At 41.9% G+C, this 26,004-nt stretch overlaps 1 protein-coding gene across 5 annotated transcripts in view; it reads right to left on the bottom strand.

The window, feature by feature from the left end:
- Window positions 1-26,004, bottom strand: part of LOC144682823 (four and a half LIM domains protein 2) — a 61,875-nt gene that overhangs the window by 14,060 nt on the left and 21,811 nt on the right. For 3 of the 5 annotated variants that reach the window (XM_078545582.1, XM_078545583.1, XM_078545586.1), the window contains 3 exons: window positions 22,659-22,840; window positions 9,411-9,585; window positions 3,301-3,470 (listed from right to left, as the gene is read on the bottom strand). In XM_078545582.1, coding sequence (XP_078401708.1) covers window positions 3,301-3,470; window positions 9,411-9,585; window positions 22,659-22,814 — 501 coding nt within the window. In that variant the 5' untranslated portion in view covers window positions 22,815-22,840. Of the gene's footprint in view, window positions 1-3,300; window positions 3,471-9,410; window positions 9,586-12,433; window positions 12,663-22,658; window positions 22,841-23,012; window positions 23,157-26,004 lie in introns of those variants that run through there. The other 2 variants (XM_078545585.1, XM_078545587.1) reach the window with 2 other exon arrangements.

The following is a 26,004-nucleotide window of genomic DNA, read 5'->3' as shown; positions in this document are numbered from 1 at the left end:
TCACCCAAGCCATGGATGAGATAAAAGAATCATTACACCAGTATGTATCAAAGTTTGGTTGTGACATTCCTCCACTCCCAGAACACCTAACACATTTAAGACAGGAAATTTACCATTCCTCTGAATGGTATTATGTATTGAGGCAAAGGAAACAAGAAAAGGAAAAGGAGATATAGGAAGTAGATGATAGCAGCTGGTGGGACAGCGGTTCAAATATTGAGGTAACCTCCTGGATAAGAATAACATCACATATGCTATTGTATGTTCAGCTGGTTATTTATGTGGTATTGGCAATCACCCTCAGGTATATGAGAGGTGTGATTAAGAACCTGAGAATGAAAATGTTGGTCACTGAAACTATTTTAAAAAATGAGAAATTACTGTGAAGAAGGGTATGAAAGGCACTGGGATTGAATGTAAAATTGTAGAAGGTTGTAGCATATTGTTACAGAAAACTTTACAATATTTCCAAACCTTGATTATTGAGGGATCAGATTCCTTTAACTTCAAGGTGAGAATGTTCTACGATTAGGCTTTCTTTTTATAATTATAATACTATTAGGCTTGGCTGTCATATCCTTAAATATATTCATTGACATTGTATTCTGTCTATAACATAACATATCCATCATGTTTTGCAGTTAAGTTAAATATTAATTAAAGTTTTGTACAAGTGATATGAAATGCTGAGAAGCAATGTAAAATGGTTAATTCAGTTAATATAAAACTTTACTGGAAATGCTTTAAACTATGGACAGTCTCAGGGAAACTTCTCACCCTCTGCCCAGTAAAAGACAGTAAATATACCCTATCCAGTAAAATGTTGTAAAAACAGACTGTGCACATTGACTCTTTTAAGCTGACATTATTGGGTAAATGACCAGAGAGCCACAGCAGCAGGAGATGTGACCTTTCGGCCTAAGAGCTGTGAAAGACAAAAGGCATGAGTTGCATTGAGTTAACAGTATGAAGGAAGTGTGAGACTGAAGCCCATGCAAATGACAGAGACATGAATCATATGATCATGAGGGTCTTGAAATACATGTCAGCTCAAGGTATAGCTTTGGTAGAACAATGAGGTAATTACCAACCAATTGAGTAGTTAGGAAACGAGTTTTACCTAATATGGAACAGAGCCAGGGTTGGAAAAGGGTATAAAGTAAGAAATTGTAAGACGCCAAAGCACACAGCATCATCGTGAAGAGAAAAAAGAAGATAGGCTTCAATCAAGAGATGAGTGCCATAGTCGACCAGAGATCGAGGAATAGTGTTCCCCAGTGAATGTGACTGCTTACTGCTGTGTTTTGATAAGTATCATGATTTATACTTAATGTGATAAACTTAATAAATTCTGTGAAGCTTGTGAAAACACGTTTATACCCGACATGGTCTGTAGCTAGTCTGAACTGACAGTCTCTTTTAGATCAGCTCCCCCAAAATAGTATGTAATTGTAATTGTAATTGACCTAAGTCTAACAACTAAATTAAAACAAACTCCAGACCTTACATAAACACGATGAGCCAAATGGCCTCCTTCTGTGCTGTAACATTTCTATGATTCTATGATTCAGTTATAACAACATAAAGACAGTGGAAGGGTCAAGAAAGGTGGTGGAGAGTTAAAGCTGGGTGTCAGCAATTTAAATGCAGAATCAACACCCATCTCTGCAGATGATGTCTCAAAGGAGTAACATATGAAAAAAGATGAGGGTGGGGGCCAAGAATAGAATCCAAGGGTTACAGTGCGGGGTGGGATTAGAAGTCATCACTGAAAGTCAGCTTTCTATGATTGGATAATTATGATTGAATAAGGTAAGGACAATCCCCCCGAACCTGACAATGGAGGAGGGCCATTGGAGGAGGGTGGTGTAGGTGATCATGCCAGTGGCTTCAAAGAGGTAAAGGAGAATAAGAAATGGTAATGCAAACAATCATAGAGATTATGCCATTCATGACCTTGGTTAAGGCCATGTCAGTGCAGTGGGAGGAATGGAAATTTAATTTGGGAGGTGGCAACATGCAGAGCAAAGAGAGACTGGAGTAGGAGTGGTAGTTTGCAAAGACAGAAGTTTTTGAGAAGGAATGTGAAGGTGGTTTTGGAAGAGGGTGACACTACCTGAGGAGGAGGAGCCATTTATAATCTAAAGCTGGCCTGGGGACCAGGAAACTATGTTGGGTGACCAACAGTTTAGTTGGAATGGGGTCAAGGAAACACGAGGTGGGCCACATGGACAAGATAGGCCCAGAGAGGGCGAGGGCAACATGGGAAAGAGATTGAGAAAGATGTGGTTCATGGCTGGGTAGGGGAGAACTTGAGGGGAGTATTAATTATTGGGCAAGGGAAAGAGGGAAGAAGCTGTAGATGGGTGCAGCTGAATAGGGACAATCCCTAGCTTGATGGTAAAAATGTCCATGGCTTCCTCACCCTGGGGAGACGGTGGTGAAATGGTGATGTCACTAGACTAGTAATCCAGAGGCCCAGGCGAATGCTCTGGGGACATGGTTTCAAATCCCACCATGGTAGCTGGTGGAATTTGAATTCAATTAATAAAAAACACTGGAATTGAAAGCTAGTCTCAGTAATGGAGACCTTGAAACTATAACTGATTGTTGTTAAAAACCCATCTGGTTCAAAAATGTCTGGGGAAGGAAATCTGCCATCCTTACCTGGTCTGGCCTACATGTGACCCCAGACCCACAGTGGTTGACTCTTGACTGCCCTCTGAAATGGGCTAGCAAGCCATTCAATTCAAGGGCAAATAAGGATGGGCAAAGGCCAGCGATGTCCACATACCATGAAATGATAAATAAATTTAAAAATCACTTGTTGAAGGCAAGGGCCAAAAAGGCAGCAGAAAATGGTTGGTACCTAATGCATGGTTGAGTTATTTTAATTTCCAAAAGTTTGTCCTAATTTCCTGCCTTTGCATGCCAGCAGTCTTGGCTAAGTAACAATTCTTCACTAGTGAAGTCAAATTGTGAATGGCCTTGGGATCCTCAACAATCTGTTTGATGAATTCCAAACTCACTTTTAACTGCTCTCAACATTTATGTGCAAATTTCAAGTAGGAATTGCTAACCAACATTCAGGAGTGGAAATCCTGGAAGATTTTTCTTTTCCCTAGGTTTAGTGGTGCTGAAGTCAACTCTGGTGTCCCTGGTGCCTTCCACTGGATTTAATTAGCTTAACACAAAGAAAGCTGAGCTTTCTTGATTTGAATGGCCCTGTGCCGCATCACACAATTGGTTTAGTTCCATTGAAAGAATTACCAGCCGCAGACTTTGCAATACGTGGCTCACCTTCTTGCACTGCACACAGTGCATGGCAAACTGCTTTTCATAACAAGGCACACAGTAGTTCTCATTGTCCTTAGGAATGAAGCTTTTTGTGCCCATTGGTTGTTGGCAGCGGTGACAGATGAAACAAGTCTCATGCCAGCTGTTACCCTTGTACTCCATCTTGCGACTGCCTATGTTTTAGTAAGAAGTGCAAAGGAAAGTTAAAATCCAGATGCTACCTCTCCTATTTCTACCAAGAAATTTTTAAAAAGTAAAGAATATGCAATAGATCTTCTTATAAGCAGCCCATGGAGCATGCTGTACAAGACATTATTATTAGATCTTGCCAGCTGAAGCTGAACTGAGCTAATGACCTGTAATACAATAAAATTAAAACATCTATTAAATTACGTATTCTCAGAATATGTGTCAGCTAAAGACACTAAACCATGAACAAATAATTCTTCTCCTACCATCTGTTTGAAAGATAGCAAAGTTTACCTAGTAAAGATCAACTTTATTGATACTAATGTTGTGGAGTCATTCTCCTGACCTCAGCTCATTATTCCTGGTTCAGTGACAGCCACAAAGGAAGAGCAATGGCAGAAAGGACTACCAATGCATTTCTGAAATTAGTATCTGTTGCAGACATCTTCTTTCAAAAATATGACATTTGGAGCATGGCTTTTCTCAGCATTGAATCTCTTCAGCTGTTACCTGCACATGTGTGTGTGTAGCATGTGTATGTGGTGCAGTGGGCGGGTAGTGGCATTACTTGGGGAAAGGCAACTTTGAGTTTATGACAGAACTGTTCTAGTTTTATTTTTAAATGAGTGATCTCAGTCCCAATGACTTTCAATTCAGCAATGGGACTAAAATCTTCATGTGACAGCAACCCTCTCTATGATCATTCATCATGGCATAACATTCATTTTTGACAGTTATCAGCCGGGCCAAATGATCATCAACTTCATATGATAGTTGGATATAACATGCAGGATGTGGCGGATGCACCATGTGGTCATCATCTATTTGCGGTGGTTGAAGTTGCATATAACAGCCATATCAAATAAACAGTAAACAGTTAAAATGAAATGTGTTATGCAAATGACACTTTGCTGTGGCAGGCCCGTGATGAAGTTGAAAGGATGATTGCCCAACATTAGGTTTGATAATAGGTCTGAGGATTCGGCTTAGCAATATTTCAATATTGCCACATATGCAGAAACAGAATTAGTCAACACTGATGCGGTAAATGACACCAGGCAGCTGTAAAGACTAATAAGCCAGAGAATGAATGAAAACATTTTCTACCAGTGTCCGAAGAAGAAAGAAAGAACTTGTGTTATATAGTGATTTTCCTGACATCACAAAGCCAATGATGATTTTTTGATGTGTAGTCAATGTTGTAATGTAGGGGAACACAGCAGCTAATTTGTGTACAGCAAGGTCCCACAAACAGAATGAGATGATTTGTTTTTGGTGATGGTTTAAAGATAAATATTGAATAGGATAGCAGGAAAATTCCCTAGCTCCTCTTTGAATAGTGCCATGAGATCTTGTACATCCACTTGAAAGGGCAGTCAGGGTACGAGTTTAACATCTCATTTAAATGTGTCAGTACCTCTGCCAGTACAGCTCTCTTTCACTACTGTGTCATGTCCCAAAGACATGAAAAAGATCATAAACTGTTTAAATCAAACTTTATTTTCTGCTTATGTGAAAATGGACTTTGCTGGACCAAAATATGGCTGATACAAGTCACATGATTTGCAAATTGGCTACAGTTCTGGAAACTTCCAACAGTAGTTATAGGACAAAAGCTCAACCCTCATCCTTGTGGAATCTCACGCCTATCATTGTGTGGACCCATTAGAATCAATAAAACCAGGGACCAGCAGGTGGTCTGTCAACCCCAGCCTTGACTTATAACAAAGCAAGAGCCATCGAAACTTGTCATACCTGTGGAGGTGCTAATAGTCACCATCTATCTGCTAAGGTGAATAGTGGATTTTGACTAGAGGCATAGGAATTGCTCATTAACCTGAAACTGACTCATCAATGGGCAACAACTCATGATCTAAGCTCTTCTGGCCTTTGGAATGTCTTAATATTACATTCTGAGACTCCCAACTCAGTTTGCTGTAACATCCAGCCTGTCAACACAAAAGCAGGGCTCCAGACTGACAAAGTCTGCCTCAAGCCATCACCTGCAGAGCAGACCAAGTCTCTGTATACCAACCTCATCTCGCTGTGACACCACCAACTTTAAAGGGCTTCTGCAACTCCTGCTTTCAGCTAACTGAACTCGCCTGAACTTCACCTCCTACATGAAGGAACCCTCACTGGACACTAACACTCTGAACTCTCGCATTCACTTGAATTAATATCCATATGGTTCCAGTTAACTGTCAGTTACCATTAACTGGTGCATTCTCCATGGCAACGCCTCTACCAATCAGAGTCCACTTGCCAACCAATCAGCACTCTCTTCCCATACAATATAAAGTTATTGCATCCCCCGGCATTGGTATTCTTGCGATTGTCCTGATGAGTGTAAGACGAAAAGCTTCAACAAAATGTCTTTTTCAGCAATACTCAAGTTCTGCACTACCAAACGACTATTAATATACATAACTTTTATCCTTTTTTCTTTTAAGTTATTTGTATTGCAAAACTCCTTTTTCCTATCTCCTTCTTGTGTGCTTGTGTATGTATGTAGTTGCGACCATCCCCCAGGTTTGAACGAATGAGTATACTATAATCTGATTTAACCCTAAAGAGAGTTTGCTGTGGATCACTTTAAAATTGACTTCACAAACAGAGGGTTGGTGAAACAGCCATGGCCTATTTCAAAAAATGAAGACACTTCTGCTCACGGACAAACAGCGGGAAAAATAAAAGAGTTCAGTTTGCCTCTCTCCCCTGTCTGTAATGATTGTCAGCTTAGATTATGTTTGGGTCTCTGGAATGGGGTGTTTGAACCCATGATCTTTTGACTCTGAGGCAAGAGTACTATCACTGAGTCAAGGGTAATACTTGAAACAGAGTTGTCTTGATGATATATGAACAACAGCTACATTTTTGGGAGTACAGCAGTAAATCAATAACTCATGTATACATATGAAAGTGTAATATAAAGCTTATTAATAATTGAATTTTGACAGTTTTGCTGCAGATGTTAATTTACTTCTGCTATCCTGCTGACATCGGTGCAAACAGAACAGAAAACTACTACAGTCCTTCAGACAAATATGTAACTCAACAGTTTACAGAGAAAGAAAACTGCACTGATTTCAGTTGTCAGTCTTTAGTATTGGGAGCTTCTTAGTCTATTTTGTGACCTTTGAGATTTGTGCAAATCAGTCATAAGAAAGCCATTGTATGCAGAACTGTCAGTTTTATTCTGATATAGAACACTCCAACTAGCAGCATAACTTCTAATTCTTAAATTCATTGGCTTCAAATTGAGATCAATTTTATTGCTGGGTTCCAGAGTTTTGGGATCAGCTGGAGGGTGGGGTTCCATGTGGGTGCAAGTGTCACAATGGGCACATCAGTGGTGCCTACCTGCTCCATGTAGCTGAAAAATCAAATGATTATCAGCATGGATGATCCCCCTCCCTCCCGCCCCCCCCCCCCCCCACCCCTCCCCCAACCATCCTCACTGGTGGCTGCTACACTTTATCTCACTTGGCATATCAGCTTCCAGTATGCTGCTGGATCCCAACTGTGCCAGGCAAGTGCTAACTCCCAGCATGTGGAGTCCCTGATGACATTTACCTAGTAAGAAGTAGGAGGAAGTTCTACCCCTTATGAGGCATGTCAGAAAATGCTAGAGATGGCACATACCACAGCAACTCTCTCACTGATAGCTGTGCAAAGTTATAGTGAGCGAGACCCTACAAATATTTGGAATCATCATGGGCGGAATTTTACGGCCCCTCCAGTTGGCGGGATTCATTTTAAGACCATAAGACCATAAGACATAGGAGCAGAAATTAGGCCATTCGGCCCATCGAGTTTGCTCCGCCATTCAATCATGGCTGATAAGTTTCTCAACCCCATTCTCCCGCCTTCTCCCCGTAACCTTTGATCCCCTTACCAATCAAGAACCTATCTATCTTGGTCTTAAATACACTCAATGACCTGGCCTCCACAGCCTTCTGTGGCAATGAATTCCATAGATTCACCACTCTCTGGCTAAAGAAGTTTCTCATCTCTGTTCTAAAAGGTCTTCCCTTTACTCTGAGGCTGTGCCCTCGGGTCCTAGTCTCTCCTACTAATGGAAACATCTTCCCCACGTCCACTCTATCCAGGCCTTTCAGTATTCTGTAAGTTTCAATCAGATCCCCCCTCATCCTTCTAAACTCCACCGAGTATAGACCCAGAGTCCTCAAACGTTCCTCATATGTTAAGCCTTTCATTCCTGGGATCGTTCTCGTGAACCTTCTCTGGACCCTCTCCAGGGCCAGCATAACCTTCCTGAGATACGGGGCCCAAAATTGCTCACAATATTCTAAATGTGGTCTGACCAGAGCCTTATAAAGCCTCAGCAGCACATCCCTACTTTTATATTCTAGTCCTCTCAAAATAAATACCAACATTGCATTTGCCTTCCTAACCACCGACTCAACCTGCAAGTTAACTTTAAGAGAATCCTGGACTAGGACTCCCAAGATCCTTTGCACTTCAGGTTTCTGAATTCTCTCCCCATTTAGAAAATAGTCTATGCCTCTATTCTTCCTACCAAAGTGCATGACTTGGCAGGAAGAATAAAAAAGCTTATTATCTAAATGGTGAGAGATTGCAGAGCGCTGAGGTTCAGAGGGATCTGGGTGCCCTAGTGCATGAATCACAAAAGGTTACTATGCAGGTATAACAGGTAATTAGGAAAGCTAATAGAATGTTATCATTTATTGTGAGGGGAAATGATTACAAAAGTAGGGAGGTTGTGCTTCAGATAAAAGCAAAAAAATGCGGATGCTGGAAATCCAAAACAAAAACAGAAACAGAAATACCTGGAAAAACTCAGCAGGCCTGGCAGCATCGGTGGAGGAGAGCACAGTTGACGTTTTGAGTCCTCATGACCCTTCAACAGAACCAGTTTTGTTGCTCTCCTCCGCCGATGCTGCCAGGCCTGCTGAGTTTGTGAGGTTATGCTTCATTTGTACAGGGAATTGGTGAGACCACATCTGGAGTATCGTATATGTTATTTAAAGAAAGATGTATATGCGTTAGAAGCAGTTCAGAGAAAGTTTACTAGACTAATACCAGGAATGAATGGGTTGTCTTATGAGGAAAGACTGGACAGGTTAAGCTTGTATCCACTGGAATTTAGAAGAGCAAGAGGCAACTTAATTGAAACCTTTGAGACCCTGAGGGGTCTTGACAGGGTGGATTTGGAAAGGATGTTTCCTCTTGTGGGAGAATCTAGAACTAGGGGTCACTGTTTAAAAATAAGGGGTTGCTCATTTAAGACAGAGATGAGAATTTTTTTCTCTCAGAGGGTTATGAATCTTTGGAACTCTCTTCCTCAAAAGGCAGTGGAGGTAGAGTCTTTGAATATTTTTAAGGCAGAGCTAGATATATTCTTGATGAACTGGGGAGTGAAATGTTATCGGGGGTAGGCAGAATTGTGGGGTTAAGGTTACATTCAGGTCAGCCATGATCTTATTGAATGGCAGAGCAGGCTCGAGGGGCTGAGTGGCCTACTCCTGCTCCTAATTCATATGTTTGTATGTAGGTATGTTTACATCAGCCAACTGTCAACATTGCCACCACCAATCAGGTGGACACTTCCAGTTCTTTCCCTTATCATAAGGTGGTGAACCCTGTGACTTAAGGGAACCTGTCTGAAGGAGCAGGGAAAATACTATTAGGAACTATTTTCCTCTGTTCTGTAGAAATTAGAAGCAACACAGATGGTGACCCAGGTGTTTGCCTAAAGCCTCCTCGACTGGAGGTAAGACTGGGATTGTGCAATGTATCAATGAGGAAAGGAAATGAAAGAACATTTTTACCATACCTACTGTTTTGAAGAATCTAACTTCTATTAGAAAATGTGTTACACTTAAATCAGATAACTCCTGAATCACCACAGGTCTAATATATGTAAACTTTGTTCTAACCTGGAATTATTGTCTTCTTGCAGCTCTGACACTTGGAGGAGTACTCATTCGAATAGCATTCTGTACAGAGCAATTGATCGTCCTTGGCAGCGAAAGGCTTATCCACCAGTGACCGTTTGCACTGGAAGCAATGGAAGCAGGCTTCATGCCAGTGGCGATCCTTATAGGACAAGTCCTGTCGGAATCAAACAATACAATAAAGATGCAAAGCTGAAGCATCTCAAATTGTAGATTAAATGTTTAACAGTTTACATTAAAGTTCATGTTCCTTGCTTCAGTGGGTTAGGGAGAATTTTGGATGTGTCCTGCTGATAACACAGATGTTTTTGGTTTACATTTTTGTTTGACAATTAAACGCATGAGCTGTACAAAAATGATCTTGCACATATGACAGGAAGTGCTGCAGTAATAACTTAAAAATGTAGAAGTGCAGTAACTCCCGTGGAGATTTATCTTTGTGGAAAATGTGAGCAAAAGCTAGCAAACTACTTTAGAAAACATGCTTAATGTCAAGAAGGTATAATAATTCTCATGTTATTGGAGTTTATTGTAAAATAGAGTAATAGTGGGATGTGTCTGTGCATGTGTGTGTGTGTGTGTGTGTGATTTAATTGAATTAGAGGCAGCTAATCTGGGTGCTTTGATCTAAGAGAGGGTAGGTTTGAAACGTTACTTAGATAAACATGGGGAAGTTTACAAACATAGGTGTCAAGGGAACATTTGCATCTTGAAATAAACCAGACTAGATTGTGTTCAAAGGAGGGGTGAAATGTGTCACCTAGCCAGGTGAAGTTTAGAAATGGTGCATTTATTTTGCCCAAAGATTGCTGGTAAAACTTAGTGCTATGAGAGGGTTTTATTGTCAGGGAGATAAAGTCCAAAGACATATGAAACAATGGGTATTTGCATTCAAAGAGGAAGATATGTATAAAGAAGAGAAGACTGTATTGTAAGGGAAAGCATTTTAAGATCTTGTGTGATCTTGTAAGTGTGAAAAGCCTTCAGTATCTATGTCTCAAGCTGCTGTCTTCAAGGGACTGAAGTTAAGAGAACTGACTTTGAATTGGATTGTTCAGAGTATTGTGTTCTTTGCCTGGGTCTTTTAAAATCTGTGTGTCTTACTGTTGCCTTAATGAAAGTGTAACTGGTAGTTGATTGATTAAGGGGATTTAGAAGTTATCATAGTGGTAATTTGGAGATCTATGAATGTATTTAAAGTCATTTCTTCTATTAATAAATGTTTAATGTAGTTTTGTAAAAACCTATAAGACTTGGTGGTCTTATTACTACTGAATTCAGGGCATTCATCTCAAAGTTTATACAAATTGCAAAACAAGTTGTGGCAGCTGTTTCAAGTTTCCCTTTGGGATTTGAACAACTCAGCATTTACCATCGGCTGTGCTATAACACTTAACCATAATGAAAGTAAAACTGGAAAGTAGTTTTCCTTTAAAACTGGTCCCTTTTATTGCAATTTCTTTTACTGTTACAGCACATGCACACTTAGTTGATGTGGCGCATGTGGCTCAGTCTACATATTATAGAGACAGAGTGATGGATAGCAAACATTAAAAAGTGGTTCATGAATGAACCAGGAGACTGCTCTGGTCAATTTGCTTGCTGTCACCTCAGTGGGTGGGCACTGTCAAGCAACAGCTGTATGAACATAAAAAAGACATGAAAACACCAACTGGTCCAACAAGCCTCTCCTGCCCTACATGGTGCAACTTACGGACACAATTAAACCCATCTCACCCAGCACATCACCCCACCATAACCAAACAATATGCTGGGAGAGGCAGAAAAGCAGAGAAATAAAACCTGAGGGCAAAATCTCGATAAAGTTCTTTTCTGTCCCCAGGAGCAATCAAGCAAACTCCAGTAGATGATGGTGAGGGTGTACCACTATCCCACATAAACCCAACTACTTCTGTAACTCAAGTGTAGCCCACTTATAGGAACTTGTCTAATTCCATCTTGAACTCTTGTTGGAAATCACACTCACATCTTGCATTGATAACTTAATCCAGAGGTCAATGACTCAGTGCAAAAAGAACCCCCTGACAACTACCGTAACTCTATAGTTTACAAGTATATTGCACAAACAGTGCCAAATATGACATGTTTCGTGTCAAAGTATTGTCACAAAAGGGAAGCTTACATCATTACCCTGATGGTTTAAAGAAATACTGAAATAAATCAAATAAATTCAATGGAAAATCATCCTGGCATCATCTCCCAAATGTGAAATATAATTTGTGCTCTAGCTTGTCAGAGTTCCGAAGAAGACTTGAGATGTTAACTCTGTTTCTCTCTCCACAGATGCTGCCAGACCGGCTGAGTTTTTCCAGCACTTTCTGTTATTATTTATAGTCTCCTGTTTTGAGTTGATCTTGACCAGAGTGGAAGTGTGAGTGGTACAATTAGCCTGTACCTTCCTGGATTAGTGAGGATAAAATTAGCAAGTGTTTATTTATTATCCAATCATTGTCCTGCTAAAAATGAGAATGAATGATCATCAGTTGAGTACGGGGCTGGCCTGCACTATGATGTAGGCTGGAATCATGTGCTCTCACTGGTGCCGAGCTTGGAGGCAGGGAAGGCATTTATTTAGGCGGGAACCAAACTGCCTTCCCTCCTCCACCAGAATTAACTCTGGACAGCAAGGCCCATGGTTGACCTTCCTGCCACGCCGCCAAATAAGGACAATAAATGGCCAATTAATGATCATTTGAGGACATCACCCCGCCGCCGCTGGTATTAACCCAGGTCCAGGAGGGGCTGTCACCATACGGCATGCAAGACAGGTAAAACTGTGTGACCAGCTCATCAACTCCAGGGTGGGGGCGGGTCCCTCAATCAAGGGCACTCAGTGCTTGATTGCAAGACTGGGCATCGGGGAGGGGGGCCCGTTGAAAGCTATACCCTGACCCTTGCTGCCAACCCCCTCATCCCTCTCTGCATGGCTGCCACCTTACGAAACTGCACCCCTCCCCACTCAACCTCCCACCTACTTTACTTACCTGTGGCCTGGGTAGTTCTACGATCCTGGAACTCCAGTGCTTGTCCTTCCAGCAGCAGCCACTGTCTCCCCAGTGTCGCTGCTGAGCACAAAAGCTGCTGGCCTCTATTGGCCAGCAGCTCTTGTTAGGTGAGACTTCCAACTGGCTCTTGATTCCAGGAAAAGGCCCGTGGCTGGCCACACCACTGCCTGGTTGGTGGCTGGTTCGACAGGCCTTCCCAAAAAAGTCAATACAGGTCTCTCGCTAGCTGGTAAGCGAGTTCCCCAATGCCTCAACAAGATTGCACCCATAGTCTGTGGTAAACCAACCTGTCTTGACTCACAGTTCAAACTCATACATAGTGGATAACTACTTGGGTGACATAGTAGAGGACAGCTGTCACATGGTGAAATATGAGTTGTAATCTTAAAAAAAAGTAATAGAAAGAGATAATCAGAGGAGAAAATGGGACAAGAAAATAAAAGTTGTACAAAACACTTTGACGACTACATAATTTGTGACTATATGGCCTTATGTACCCATTTTATTTATTTTTTATTTAATAACCTATTATATAAGAAAAGGAAAGTGGTGGTGAGTGAGATAGAAACATGACATAAATCTCTGGGTTTAGAAAAAATTTGAAAAATATTCAAACTTCAGATCAGGAACTGCTTCATTGTGTAGACTTGTTTAACAGCTGAAAATATATAAAGACAACCACATTTCCACAATATAATGTCCCAAAGCAAGGTACCCAAGTGAATTTCTTGGGACAAAAAAGGCACACAAATAGCTCAGCAGGCAGTGCATGGCATATTCTGGTACAGAGCCCTACAAAATGTGTGAAGTATGAGAGTGCGAGAAGTGCGTGAATTGTGTGAATGTGTGTGAAGTGTGTGTGTGTGTGAGAGTACGCATGCATGCATGTAGTGTGAGTATGAGTGGCCTTCATCAGACTTGGCAACACCAACTTCCTATGGTCAGATATAAAGACTATCTGCTGAGGCAAGGCATTGGAGAGTTGTGGCATGCTATGGAATTACGCCCAACTAGAAATCATTTTCAGAAGAACAGAAGAGAAATTTAGGAAGAAAGGTCAGAAATCTTTCTGTTTAACATATAATCAACAAGTTATTCAAAACATGGCCATCTTGTGATATGAGAAATATCTCCAGAGATTCATTCAACCTCACTTTGGAGACAGTGTCAAATCAAGATCTGGTCATGCTATACCCTCCGTGTTCCTTGTTGCAGTTTGAATTGTAAGTAGATATCAGTGCTATTATTCAGCTCTACTTCTTTTTAAACTCTAAAGGAGCAAATAGGTCTGTATTCAGGGAAACAAACATACAGAAACTGCTGATAAATGTGCCTCGTCTGCAGTCACTCTGATAAACATTTAAAGCTTCTCCAAAGTCTGTCATGTGTCTCCTGTGGTTTGTCTCAACCAGTCAAGATGTGTTTTTTATGACAATCTGTCAAAGAGTTATATTTCCTGAAAAGTTTATGATAGGTGATGGACTGATACCAAAATAATCTTAGCAACACATGTTGCAAGGGCCTTTTAGCTTGTGATCTCAAGTGTAAGGCCACATTTTCCATCCAATTTAACAATATGACATGCCTTACTATAGTTAACCCTCAAAGGAACACCATTTATGAGTCTAGTCAGTTAATACAATGAAAATGACCTATGATCTATGTTTTTCTCTTTTACAAGATTTAACATGCCTTAGCATTGGTAGGAGTGACCACTGCACACAGTCGTTGTGGAGACGAGGTCTCATCTTCACATTGAGGATACCCTCCATGGTGTTGTGTGGCGCTACCACCGTGCTAAATCGGATAGATTTCGAACAGGTCTAGGAACTCAAGACTGGTCACCCATGAGGCGCTGTGGGTCATCAGCAGCAGCAGAATTGTACTCGAACACAATTTGTAACCTCATGGCCTGGCATATTCCCCCTCTGCCATTACCATCAAGCCAGGGGATCAACCCTGATTCAATGAAGAGTGCAGGAGGGCATGCCAGGAGCAGCACCAGGCATACCTAAAAATGAGGAGGTGTCAATCTGGTGAAGATATAATACAGGACTACTTGCATACCAAAGAGCATTATCAGCAAGTGATAGACACGGCTAAGTGATACCACAACCAACGGATCAGATCTAAGCTCTGCAGTCCTGCCACATCCAGTCGTGAATGCTGGTGGACAATTAAACAACTCACTGGAGGAGGAGGCTCCACAAATATCCCCATCCTCAATGATGGAGGAGCCCAGCACATCAGTGCAAAAGATAAGGTTGAAACATTTGCTACAATCTTCAGGCACAAGTGCCGAATGGATGATCCATCTCGGTCTCCTCCTCAGGTCTCCAGAATCACAGATGCCAGTCTTCAGCCAATTAAATTCACTCCACGATATCAAGAAACAGCTGAACGCACTGGATAGTGCCAAGGTTGTGGGCCCTGACAATATTCTGGCAATAGTACTGAAGACTTGTGCTCCAGAACTTGCCGCACCGCTAGCCAAGCAGTTCCAGTACAGCTATAATACTGACATCTACCCGGCTATGTGGAAAATTGCCCAGGTATGTCCTGTACACAAAAAGCAGGACAAATCCAACCCGCCCAATTACCGCCCCATCAGTCTACTCTCCATCATCAGTAAAGTAATGGAAGGAGTCATCAACAGTGCTGTCAAGCAGCACTTTGCTCAGCAATAACCTGCTCACTGACACCCAGTTTGAGTTCTGCCAGGGCCACTCACCTCCTGACCTCATCACAGCCTTGGTTCAAACATGAACAAAAGAGTTGAACTCCCGAGGTGAGGTGAGAGTGACTGCCCTTGATATCAAGGCTGCATTTTATTGAGTGTGGCACCAAGGAGCCCTAGCAAAACTGGAGTCACTGGGAATCAGGGAGAAATCTCCCCACTGGTTGGAGTCACACCTAGCACAAAGGAAGATGGTTGTGGTTGTTGGAAGTCAGTCAGTCATTTTGGGGGAGGCAATGGCGCGGTGGTATTGTCACTGGACTAATAATTCTAGGCCTAGGTTAATGCTCTGGCGACCGGGGTTTGAATCCACGGCAGATGGTGGAATTTGAATTCAATAAAAATCTGGAATTAAAAGACTAATGATGACCATGAAACCATTGTTGATTGTTGTAAAAATTCATCTGGTTCACTAATGTCCTGTAGGGAAGGAAATCTGCTGTCCTTACCTGGTCTGACCACATGTGACTCCAGACCCACAGCAATATGGTTGACCTTAATTGCCCTCTGAACAAGTGCATTTAGGGATGGGCAATAAATGCTGGCCTAGCCAGCGACGCCAACATCCTATGTGTGAATTTTAAAAAACTTAGCTCCAGGACATCACTGCAGGAGTTCCTCAGGGTAGTGTCCTCGGCCCAACCATCTTCAGCTGCTTCATCAATGACCTTCCTTCCTTCATAAGGTCAGAAGTGGGGATGTTCGCTGATGATTGCACAATGTTCAGCACCATTCGCGATTCCTCAGATACTGAAGCAGTCCATGTCCAAATCATCAAGACCTGGGCAATACCCAGGCTTGGGCTGATAAGTGGCAAGTAACGTTCATGCCAGGCAATGACCATCTCCAACAGGAGAGACTCTAACCATCGCCCCTTGACGTTCAATGGCATTACCATCACTGAATCCTCCACTATCAACATCCTTGGGGTTACTATTGACCAGAAACTGAACTGGACTAGCCATATCAATACTGTGGCTACAAGAGAAGGTCAGAGGCTAGGAATCGTGCGGCAAGTAACTCACCTCCTGACTCCCCAAAGCCTGTCCAACATCTACAAAGCACAAATCAGGAGTGTGATGGAATAATCCCCTCTTGCCTGGATGAGTGCAGCTCCCACAACACTCAAGAAGCTTGACAGCACCCAGTACAAAGCAGCCCGTTTGATTGGCACCCCATCCACAAATATTCACCACCGATGCACAGTAGGGGCAGTGTTTACCATCTACAAGATGCACTGCAGGAACTCACCAAGGATCCTTAGACAGCACCTTCCAAACCCACAACCACTACCATCTGGAAGGATAAGGGCAGCAGATAGACAGGAGCACCACCACCTGGAAGTTCCCCTCCAAGTCACTCACCATCCTGACTTGGAAATATATTGCCGTTCCTTCACTGTCGCTGGGTCAAAATCCTGGAACTCCCTTCCTAACAACACTGTGGGTGTACCTACACCACATACACTGCAGCGGTTCAAGAAGGCAGCTCACCACCACCTTCTCAAGGGCAATAAATGCTGGCCTAGTCAGCTAAGCCCACATCCCCTGTATGAATAAAAAAATACATGGAAAATGACCAGTAAAAATGCTGTGCAATAAAATGATTGTTTTATGAAAACTGCGTGCAGCAAGCTCAGATTGTTTGGCCACAAATGTTTGCTGTAGTTTTAAACTCCAAATTAATCAGAAAAGATTTTTTGAACCTAATAAATTATTCTGTTCAGTAGAAGCGGAAATTAGAGAAGATAAGTTTTTGTTTTAGAATAGCATCTGAGTCTTAAATAACTAAAAGTGCAAATTATTAAGTATTGTCTATTGCAGCAATAAGAAAATAGCCACCATGGCTGGTAGAGAGCATTGTTCTCCATAGCCTGATTTGTAATTCTTTGGGAGGCAATTCATTTAACTAATTCAGTTATCAACAGAAAAACAATTTCCTTTGCCAGTTAGGAGAGTGACATTTGCAGGACTCCTCTAATGAGCAAACCTTGCCAAGCCAGGACCCAGGAAACTTCACGTTAGGTATGTGATTATGCATACAACATACATACATTATAAAATGTGTACGACATTAGGCAACATACATAGGTCATTGTGCAAAGTGAATTGGTCAATATGCAATGTGCATATGTCATTGCACAACATGCATAGGTAAATGCACAATGCCAACAGTCATCATGCAACATGCCTAAGCCATCACGCAACAGGCATAAGCCAACACGCATGGAGCAGCACAAAGCATATCTAAAAATGAGGTGCCAACTTGATGAAGTTCCCACAAGACTACATGCATGCTAAGCAGCAGAAGCAGCATGATATAAACAGAGCATAGTAGTCCTACAACCAACAGATCAGATCAATTCACTGTAGTCCTGCCACATCCAGTCATGAATGTTGGTAGATAATTAAAGAACTAACCAGAGGAGGCAGCTCCACAAATATCCCAAACCTCAATGACGGGGAAGCAAGAGACAAGGCTGAAGCATTTGCAACCATCTCCAGCCAGTAGTGCTGGGTGACTGATCCATCTCCTGAGTTCCCCAGCATCACAGATGCCATTTTTCCACCAATTTGTTTCACTCTATGTGATATCAGGAAATGGCCGAAGGCACTGGAAATAGCAACGGTCCTGACAATATTCCAGCAGTAGTAACGGTGCTCCAGAACTAGCTGTGGTCCTAGCCAAGCTGGTCCAGTGCAGCTATAATAGTGGCATTACCAAACAACGTGGAATATTTCCCAGGTATGTTACGTCTACAAAAAGCAGGACAAATGCAACCCAGCCAATTACCACCACACCACCCACTCCCCCAACAGCCCCCTCACAGATGCTCAGTTTGGATTCTCAACTCCAGACCTTAATACAGCCTTGGGTCAAAAATGGTCAAAGGACCTGAACTCCAGAGATGAAGTGAGAGTGACTGCACTTAATATCAAGGCAACATTTAAGTGAGTATGGGCCCAAGGAGCCCTAGCAAAATTAAATTCAATGAGAATTAGGGTTAAAAACTGTCCACTGGTTGGAGTCATAACTAGCACATTGGAAGGTGGTTGTGGTTATTGGAGGTCAATCATTTCAATCCCAGGACATCACTCCAGCTGTTCCTCAGGATCGTGTCCTAGGCCCAACCATCTTCAGCTGCTTCAACAATGACCTTTCCTCCATCATAAGGCCAGAATTGCGGAAGTTCACTACAGATTACTAAGTGTTCGGTACCATTCACAAATATTCAGAGGTTAAGTTCCAATAGCTGTTTGGCAATAAAGACCGAGACCAAAACTGACTCCTTCAGATAGAATTTTATTTCTGGTGCATCAATCTCTACAGACAGAACTCGCCTCACTTGTTTTCCCTTTTACTCTTTTGAGTTAACCAATTATGTTTTCCCTTTTATACATCCAAATGGGTACTTAGGTTGTTAACTGATAATTAGCAAATGAACTCCTGGTGAGTTAACTGTTTTCTTTCCCAACATCAGGTCCAAAGCCATCCATTCCCATATGCAACAAGACCTGGATGACATTGAGGCTTGGGCTAAACGTGACAAGTGGCATTCATGCCACAGAAGTATCAGACAATGACAATCCCAACAATAGAGAATCTAACCATTTCCCCTAGACGTTCAATGGTATTACCATTGCTGAATCCCTCACCATCAACATCCTGGGTTTACCATTCATCAGAAACTGAACTGGACCAGCCGTATAAATAGTGTGGCTACAATAGCTGGACAGAGAGTGGGAATTCTGCAATGAGTAACTCATCTCCTGGCTCAGAAAAGCCTGTCCACCATCTACAAGGCACAAGTCAGGAGTGTGATGGAATGCTCTCCATTTGCCTGGATGAGTGCGACTCCAACAACACGCAAGAAGCTTGACAGCATCCAGGACAAAGCAGCCCACTGGATTGGCACCCCATCCACCACCTTAAACATTAACTCCCTACACCACCATAGCAGCGGTATGTACCATCTACAAGATGCACTGCAGCAATTCACCAAGGCTCCTTCGACAGCACCTTCTAAGCCTGTGACCTCTACTACCTAGAAGGAAAAGGGCAGCAGATACATGGGAACACCACCACCTGGAAGTTCCCCTGCAATTCATTCACCATCCTGACTTGGAACTATATTGCTGTTCCGTCACTGTCACTGGGTCAAAATCCTGGAACTCCCTCCCTAACTGTGGGTGTACCTGCACCACATGGACAGCAGTGGTTCAAGAAGGCGGCTCACCACCACCTTCTCAAGGCCCAATTCCATCAGATCCCAGAAACAGATAAAATAAAATGCGCATAGATCATCACGCAATGTACATAGATCATCACACTATGTGCATAAGTCATCATGCGATGTACATGGATCATCATGCATCATGTACAAGTCATAATGCAACTTGCATTGATCATCATTCAATGTGGGTATGTCATTGCGCAACATAAATAGATCATCACACAACATGACCCAAGAGCAAGGAAATTCAGGTTTTGGAAAGTGAAAAACAGGGAAAAAAAATATTTTTATCCATTTATCAATCTCAGAAAATTCAGGGACTCATCAACAGAGATTGTTCAAAGAAAAAAACGTTTTAAATGTTGCTATTGATGTGTGGGCCAAGACAGTGCCTGCAGGCTATTCTACCATACGGGACATCACACCTAAAGCAAAATCCACAACAGGAATGCTCCTCCTTGGCCCACAAAAATACACTGTGCAAAACAGATTGTCTGCTCATTATAACTTTGCTGTTTGTGGGATATTACTGGCCTGTGAAAGACCTGCACCCCATTCCCACAAAACTCCATCCAGTTTTTGGAGAGAGTTCTGAAGCCCAGGATCATGCTCCTGAAAACTTTGTCACTAAGTGAGAAAATTAAAACAGCCTCACTTAAATTTGTCGCCCTTAATTAGAAGAGCAGGAGGTATGACCAAAACGGAGGGCTAGGTTGCCGAGATAGTGTTGAACAAGTACATGAAACATTTTTATAGAAAAGGACAAGGATTTTGAAATCAACGGTTTGGGACATGGGCAACCACTGAAGGTTGGCAGGTCAGGGATAATAGGTAAGCAGGATTCAACATAATCAAGATTCAAGAGGCAAAGTCCTGATTGAGCTTGAGTTTGTGTAGGAAGCTTGGGAGGCTGGCAGGGGGAGCATTGCAGAAAACTAGCCCAGAGGTGATAAAAATCATAAAAGGGGTGAAAATTGCAAGAAAGTAAACAATGTCAGTGGTTTAACACCTAGCATATGGTTCATTAACATATAGTCACCAAGTAGTAATAATAAGCTCAAGCTTATATCTGTGATAGCTTCTCAAGAATGTTGCATTCCCCAGTTCATCAAAACTCACATAGTTTCTGAATGGATTTGATGTTTGTGCACAGGAAGAGAACATCAATGAGTGAGTCATTTGAGTCTAATTTTGTGTACATTATGAGACTCACTTTTAACTATTCACCATCAATGTAACCTGATGGAGCGCATTGTCTGCTCTTTGTTGAATCTGCCCAATCTTCATTCCATTGATTGAAACAAAAAGATCAGCCAGGCCCTGCCAAAGAACCTGCTCCACCTGCTCACCACCCAGGTGGTGACCTGGAGCTCCACAACCACAACTACACTCCAACCCTCCAATCCCTCTGCTTCTACTGAATTTGCAAACAATGCTGAAGTAGGCCCAAGGATTGATTAGTGTCCTGATCTATCAAACTGTTAATGGTGCAGGATACAAAGAGCAACCTAAAGAAGTTAGAAAAATGTGAATGACTTTGCATGGAAGATCCAATTGAGAAAAGGGGGAAGAAGAACTTGGAGCAGAAAAAAAGAGCACCCACACTGGCTCAGCAAGTAGCTGAGACATACAGACCTGAATGTTTCCAGTTTTGTCGTCAATCTGCGTTGAAGTAACTCATCTCTATTGTGATGTTTGTTGAAGAAGTAATTGGCCAAATTGCTGCCTTGTTCAGGATAAGAAATTTGGAGTGTGTTTGCTCCTGATCGATATTCAGTAAGCCCTGCTGGAGGTGCACATGTGAGTATTGAATCATGATGCAATTGAAATTGGCAGCAAGATTTGTTTGAAAGGGACTGCCATTCCCACTGCTATTGCTCACATTTGTGAGTCTTAACAGTGGGTTTCTAGCATCCATAGAGTTGTACCCAAATATTTTCAATACTTTCATGGGGTATGAGGGAGAGTATTTTGGCTGAGAAACTTGGTGAGATAAGAAGAACAATGGTTCCCTGACACTAGAAACTCTCAAATTAAATACAGTTGAAATTGTGATGCGTACCAGGTAAAACGATTGCAAATATGAGGAGGCACATGGCTTCAAGTATTGGAATACTAATGCTGAGTGTCACAAACTAGATTGATTGTTTGTTCAATCCCCATTCAATTAACTTTCCAAATGGATGTGCTAAACTAGTGGGGCACTGAATGGAGACTACGGCAGCCTCCTACAGCATGAAGGCAAATCCAAAAAGGAGAGTTACACCAAGACGGTACACAACACATCTTAATGTAGGAAATAGCAATTGTGAGAGAAAGACCAATGGCCATCTGGTTTGCCCTCTTCTATCCTGGTAGCCACATCACACAACAAAAGTTGATAATGGCTATCTATCTCTGTCAATTAGCCCCAACAGATCCAGACATAACATGAGAAAAACCACAGTAGTAGAGTGCCTTGGAACCCATAGGTTCAAAGTCACCTGTTCCTCCCAGGTATGCTACATTTTGCTCCACATGTCATGTCTCAAATTATACTTGTATACTGACAGCTACTAGTAAGTTTTCAGTACCGGTGGTCTTTGCAGCAGCTCAGTGTTGCTGCTGACAGTGCAGGTGCATATGAAAGGCAAATTCATCTGAAGACAGTGACTAAGTTACAAAGAAAAGGCACATGACAAAATAAAGTTTGAATAAACTTCAAATGCTAAACCTGCTACAATCTGTTCTTAATAATTTGAAGTAGGTTTTTGGACTAAAAATCTGAATTATCCAATAATTTCAATTAAGCAGCATAAATAACACAGCAAAGTGAGAATTTAGTATGCAAAGCATTTGAATTATCAGACAGCTTGAATTAAGCAACTTTGAATTAACCAAAATAGACAATAGTTAAGATGCACAAAGGTGTTTCACAAGTTACGTATTTGATTTCCACAGGTGAAAAATTCTCGTCTCGCCTGCACTATATGTCTTGTCAATTCCTGCCCCCTAATAGCAGATGGACAGTAATTGCTGTTGTTCTTAATTTTTTTTAAAGGCTGCCATTGAGCACAGCACAATAATAAAACAGCTAACTCACACTGAATTAATATTATCAGCAATTTTGTATGGCAGAATCCATTAACCCAACCCAGTGTACAGAACGGAGACAAGTATTGTTAAAACATCAGACCCCTACATTGCATTACATGCAGCCACACCTCAGTGAATGAAGATGATGGATCATATACCTTATTGTCACATGCAATTGGTTTCTTGCATTCCTCACAGGTATTAGAATAAAGGCTTTCGTAGCACTTCACACAATAGGGATTCTCTTCTCTAAGGATGTATTTCTTCCCAAAGAGGGAATCCTTGCAGTAGTGGCAGTCAAAGCGTTCTGTCATTGTGCTTTCTGGAAAGCTCTAAGCACCTAAAATTCAAAACAAGAGCAGGAAATTGAAACAGCCCTGATTATCTCAATGCATTTCAGCGCATCTACATTTGACTCAGTTCAGTCATAACAAAACTAAAAGCATTTAAAGATCAACAGTTCTCGGTGTGAGGTCAGAAATGTAAATTGTGGCAGATTGTCAGTCACCCACCGTTCCGCTCGTCAGACACGAGCTAAGGTGTTAGATCACCAGCTCCTAGAATTCATGCAGTTTAAACTGCTGCACATCTAGTATCTGGTGAGTGTCGTGTTGAAGCAATTGAGTGGCTGACTGCCTAATAAAATCCTGTGTCATTTTACCATATAAGGATATAAAAGCTAGGAAATCATTCTCTCTCAGAGCTTCGCTACAGCTGGCAGCTGACCCTTCTTCTCCATAGGTTTATTGTTTTCCACATTGCCTTCTGTAATTTTTCCTAATGAGTAAATCACCAGACTCATTTTAAAGAGCACAGAAACATAGCAGGCCTTCACAAGGGCCTTGTAAAAATATCCTGAGATAATTTATTAAAATAGGTGAAGGTATCATGAAATTATTATGACTTAAATGAATTTCACGTTCATTGTGTACAAATAAGTCATCTTGTTCTGAATGTAGCCATTCAACCCATAATGTTGTAGCACTGTTGTAAAAATGTGTAAAATGAAGAAGGTTAAATGCAGGACTTTGAGGAATTTCTTTTTTACTTTCTGTGTGGATAGTCAAATAAATGGATCAACATAGATCTACATGTAGGTTTATTCTTATTACCTGTTTCCTGAGTGAAACCTACTGTCTAATTATTGAAAACCACTAAAGTGTTTTCAATATTACACAGGATATCATAAATTGATTCCTGGTTCCTAAATTGTTTGGTCTTTACATTGGGATCAATCTGCGTTTGTACTGTTAAATTTGGTTTTAGGGCGGAATGGGGAATGTGAGAGCTTGAGTGTCCAACAGAAAATGACTCCATTACAGTGTGTCCATACAAATGTTAATTTATTAACCCTTAAGGGTTTAAATCCAGTTCAAAATAACTTTAACCATAATCACTAAAGGAACAGATTCACAGGACTGTGTCTCAAATGATGTAAAGCATTCATTCCTCCTAAATTTTCAGTACCATATGAACGAACCAAACTGTAGTAGCTTTAACTTTGTGCCACTAATTGCATTCACAGAGGATGAGTTGTTCCTGGTAAGGATTTGGATGGTAATCCAGGGTTTTCCTTCCAACTAGTTATAATAATGTATTAACATTTTAGGATCCTATGGAAGAATTTACTGTTATTGTTTCTTCAGCTGTTGTACCAAGCCTGCTTAGGAGACTATTAATCCATAATGTAAGGCTTTCTGCAGGGTTAATCACTCCTTCAACTCAATTACTGGATAGAACTTCCTTTCCAGTCCAACTTCTGGTCCCTTCAGGCTCTTTCAGCCAGTGGAAGTTCGCACTGGAACCTCTGCCACCAAGGATGTCTATTCCCATTTGTTACACCAGTGCCCAGGACATATCTAAAACATTTATTAATCTTTTATTTCGTACCAGTGTTGAGGCGCACTTAATACCAGTAAAATCATCTTCAGTCCTGTAGTCGGGTGACTACGGGCACCATGGGGGAGATTTTGGTGCCCAGGTGGTAGGCTAAGCCGGGGAAGGGGGTGTGGTAAAATGCTGGGAAGCCACATCAGGATGGCTCCCCAATGCAGCCCTGCTGCCTAGGAAGTTAGCCAGCAGTGAGAATGGCAGCAGCCTGGCCTTCTGCTGACAGAATGCAGAGGGTCAATTTGGACAATTATTGGCCCAATGGAGAGCTATCTTCTAGGATTGCTGGCATTTTGCTGGTGGGAGAGTGGACTCTGCTGCATGGGGACGATGCCAACTGCATGGAGGCAACCACCCTGCAGTCTCTCAGCTGAGGCTATCGGAGGCTCCAAGTCCAATGGATGCCTCCGGCATCAATGGCTATTCTGCGGCCTCAGTACCACCACTCGGTGGGACCTCCCTCTGAACTCCGGGGCCTACGTGCTTGGCCTGGGCAGAACAATGACATCTTCCGCCCTTGCAAGATAGCCTCAAGATGGAGGCATCCTTTTACTATCCTAATTGCCTTACCAGTGGCCACTTGACACGGTGCTGCTGCTGAGACTTCGGAGCTGACAATCCTCTGATTGGGCTGGAAACTCTTTCGAGTTATCAACAGTCACAGATTGCAACTCTTTCGAGTACAATCACAGTTCTTGGTTTTCCGGGAGTGGGACATGAACCCACAACCCTCTGATTCAAAGGCGAGGGTGCTATGAACTGAGCCACAGCTGACACCTCCGATTGGGCTGGAAACATGGAGCACCCACCCACTGTTCTTAATTGGATGGTGGGCCGGGCAGTAGCCAATGAAAAGGCCGTCCTCCAGAAGATTGCCGCTGCGGTCCCGCTGTCCACCCATGGGAGCTCGAGGCCCTCAAATAGTCCCAACTTTTGGACTGACTTGCTTCTGAGAAAATCCTGGCCCATCTCATTGAATGGTCATCATTATGTTTCTAATAAAGAACGTACCTGTTGTGTCTTCGAGATCTTAGAAAGTTGACCAGCAACTCAAAACTCATGAAAAATCAGTAGAAAAACAGTTACGGGTCATGTGAAATGTTTGAATGTTATGAAAGAGTTTGTTTCCTGTTTGAAAATTGCTTGCATTTTTAGTCTACCGTGCTTTTGCATTTCTTTGTATTTTGTTCTGATTTTATTTTGTACTTTTTATCTTTTATTGTGGAGGTTTCGCGTTTGGTCTTAAGCAGTTCTTGTTTCCTCCAATAATTGTGCTTTGCTCCCCCACAGTCATAAAATTAGATGTCAGTTCGTGGCACAATAGTCCATAAATCTCTTGTCAGTTCCAATAGCAGAAGTAGCAACGTTGTGCAGCATCAGCCAGCTGACAGCAGAGAGGCAAACGATGACTATGCATTGCAAAACTGTGAGATGCATTTTCTTATTTTAATTTTCCAAACTCAGAATAATAATTGTAGCTTTAATGTTGGATGCAGCAGTCTGGACAGTTCATATGCCTTTCAACAACAAGTGTTTATCTGAGTTGTTGCAAAACTGCAGATATGAAACCTTGATATTTGACTGACTTTCTGGCGATATATATATTCAAATATG

The sequence above is a fragment of the Cetorhinus maximus genome, chromosome 7, assembly GCF_964194155.1.
Source record: "Cetorhinus maximus chromosome 7, sCetMax3.hap1.1, whole genome shotgun sequence".
Classification (NCBI taxonomy): Eukaryota; Metazoa; Chordata; class Chondrichthyes; order Lamniformes; family Cetorhinidae; genus Cetorhinus; species Cetorhinus maximus.
This window is presented reverse-complemented; position numbering and strand designations above follow the sequence as displayed.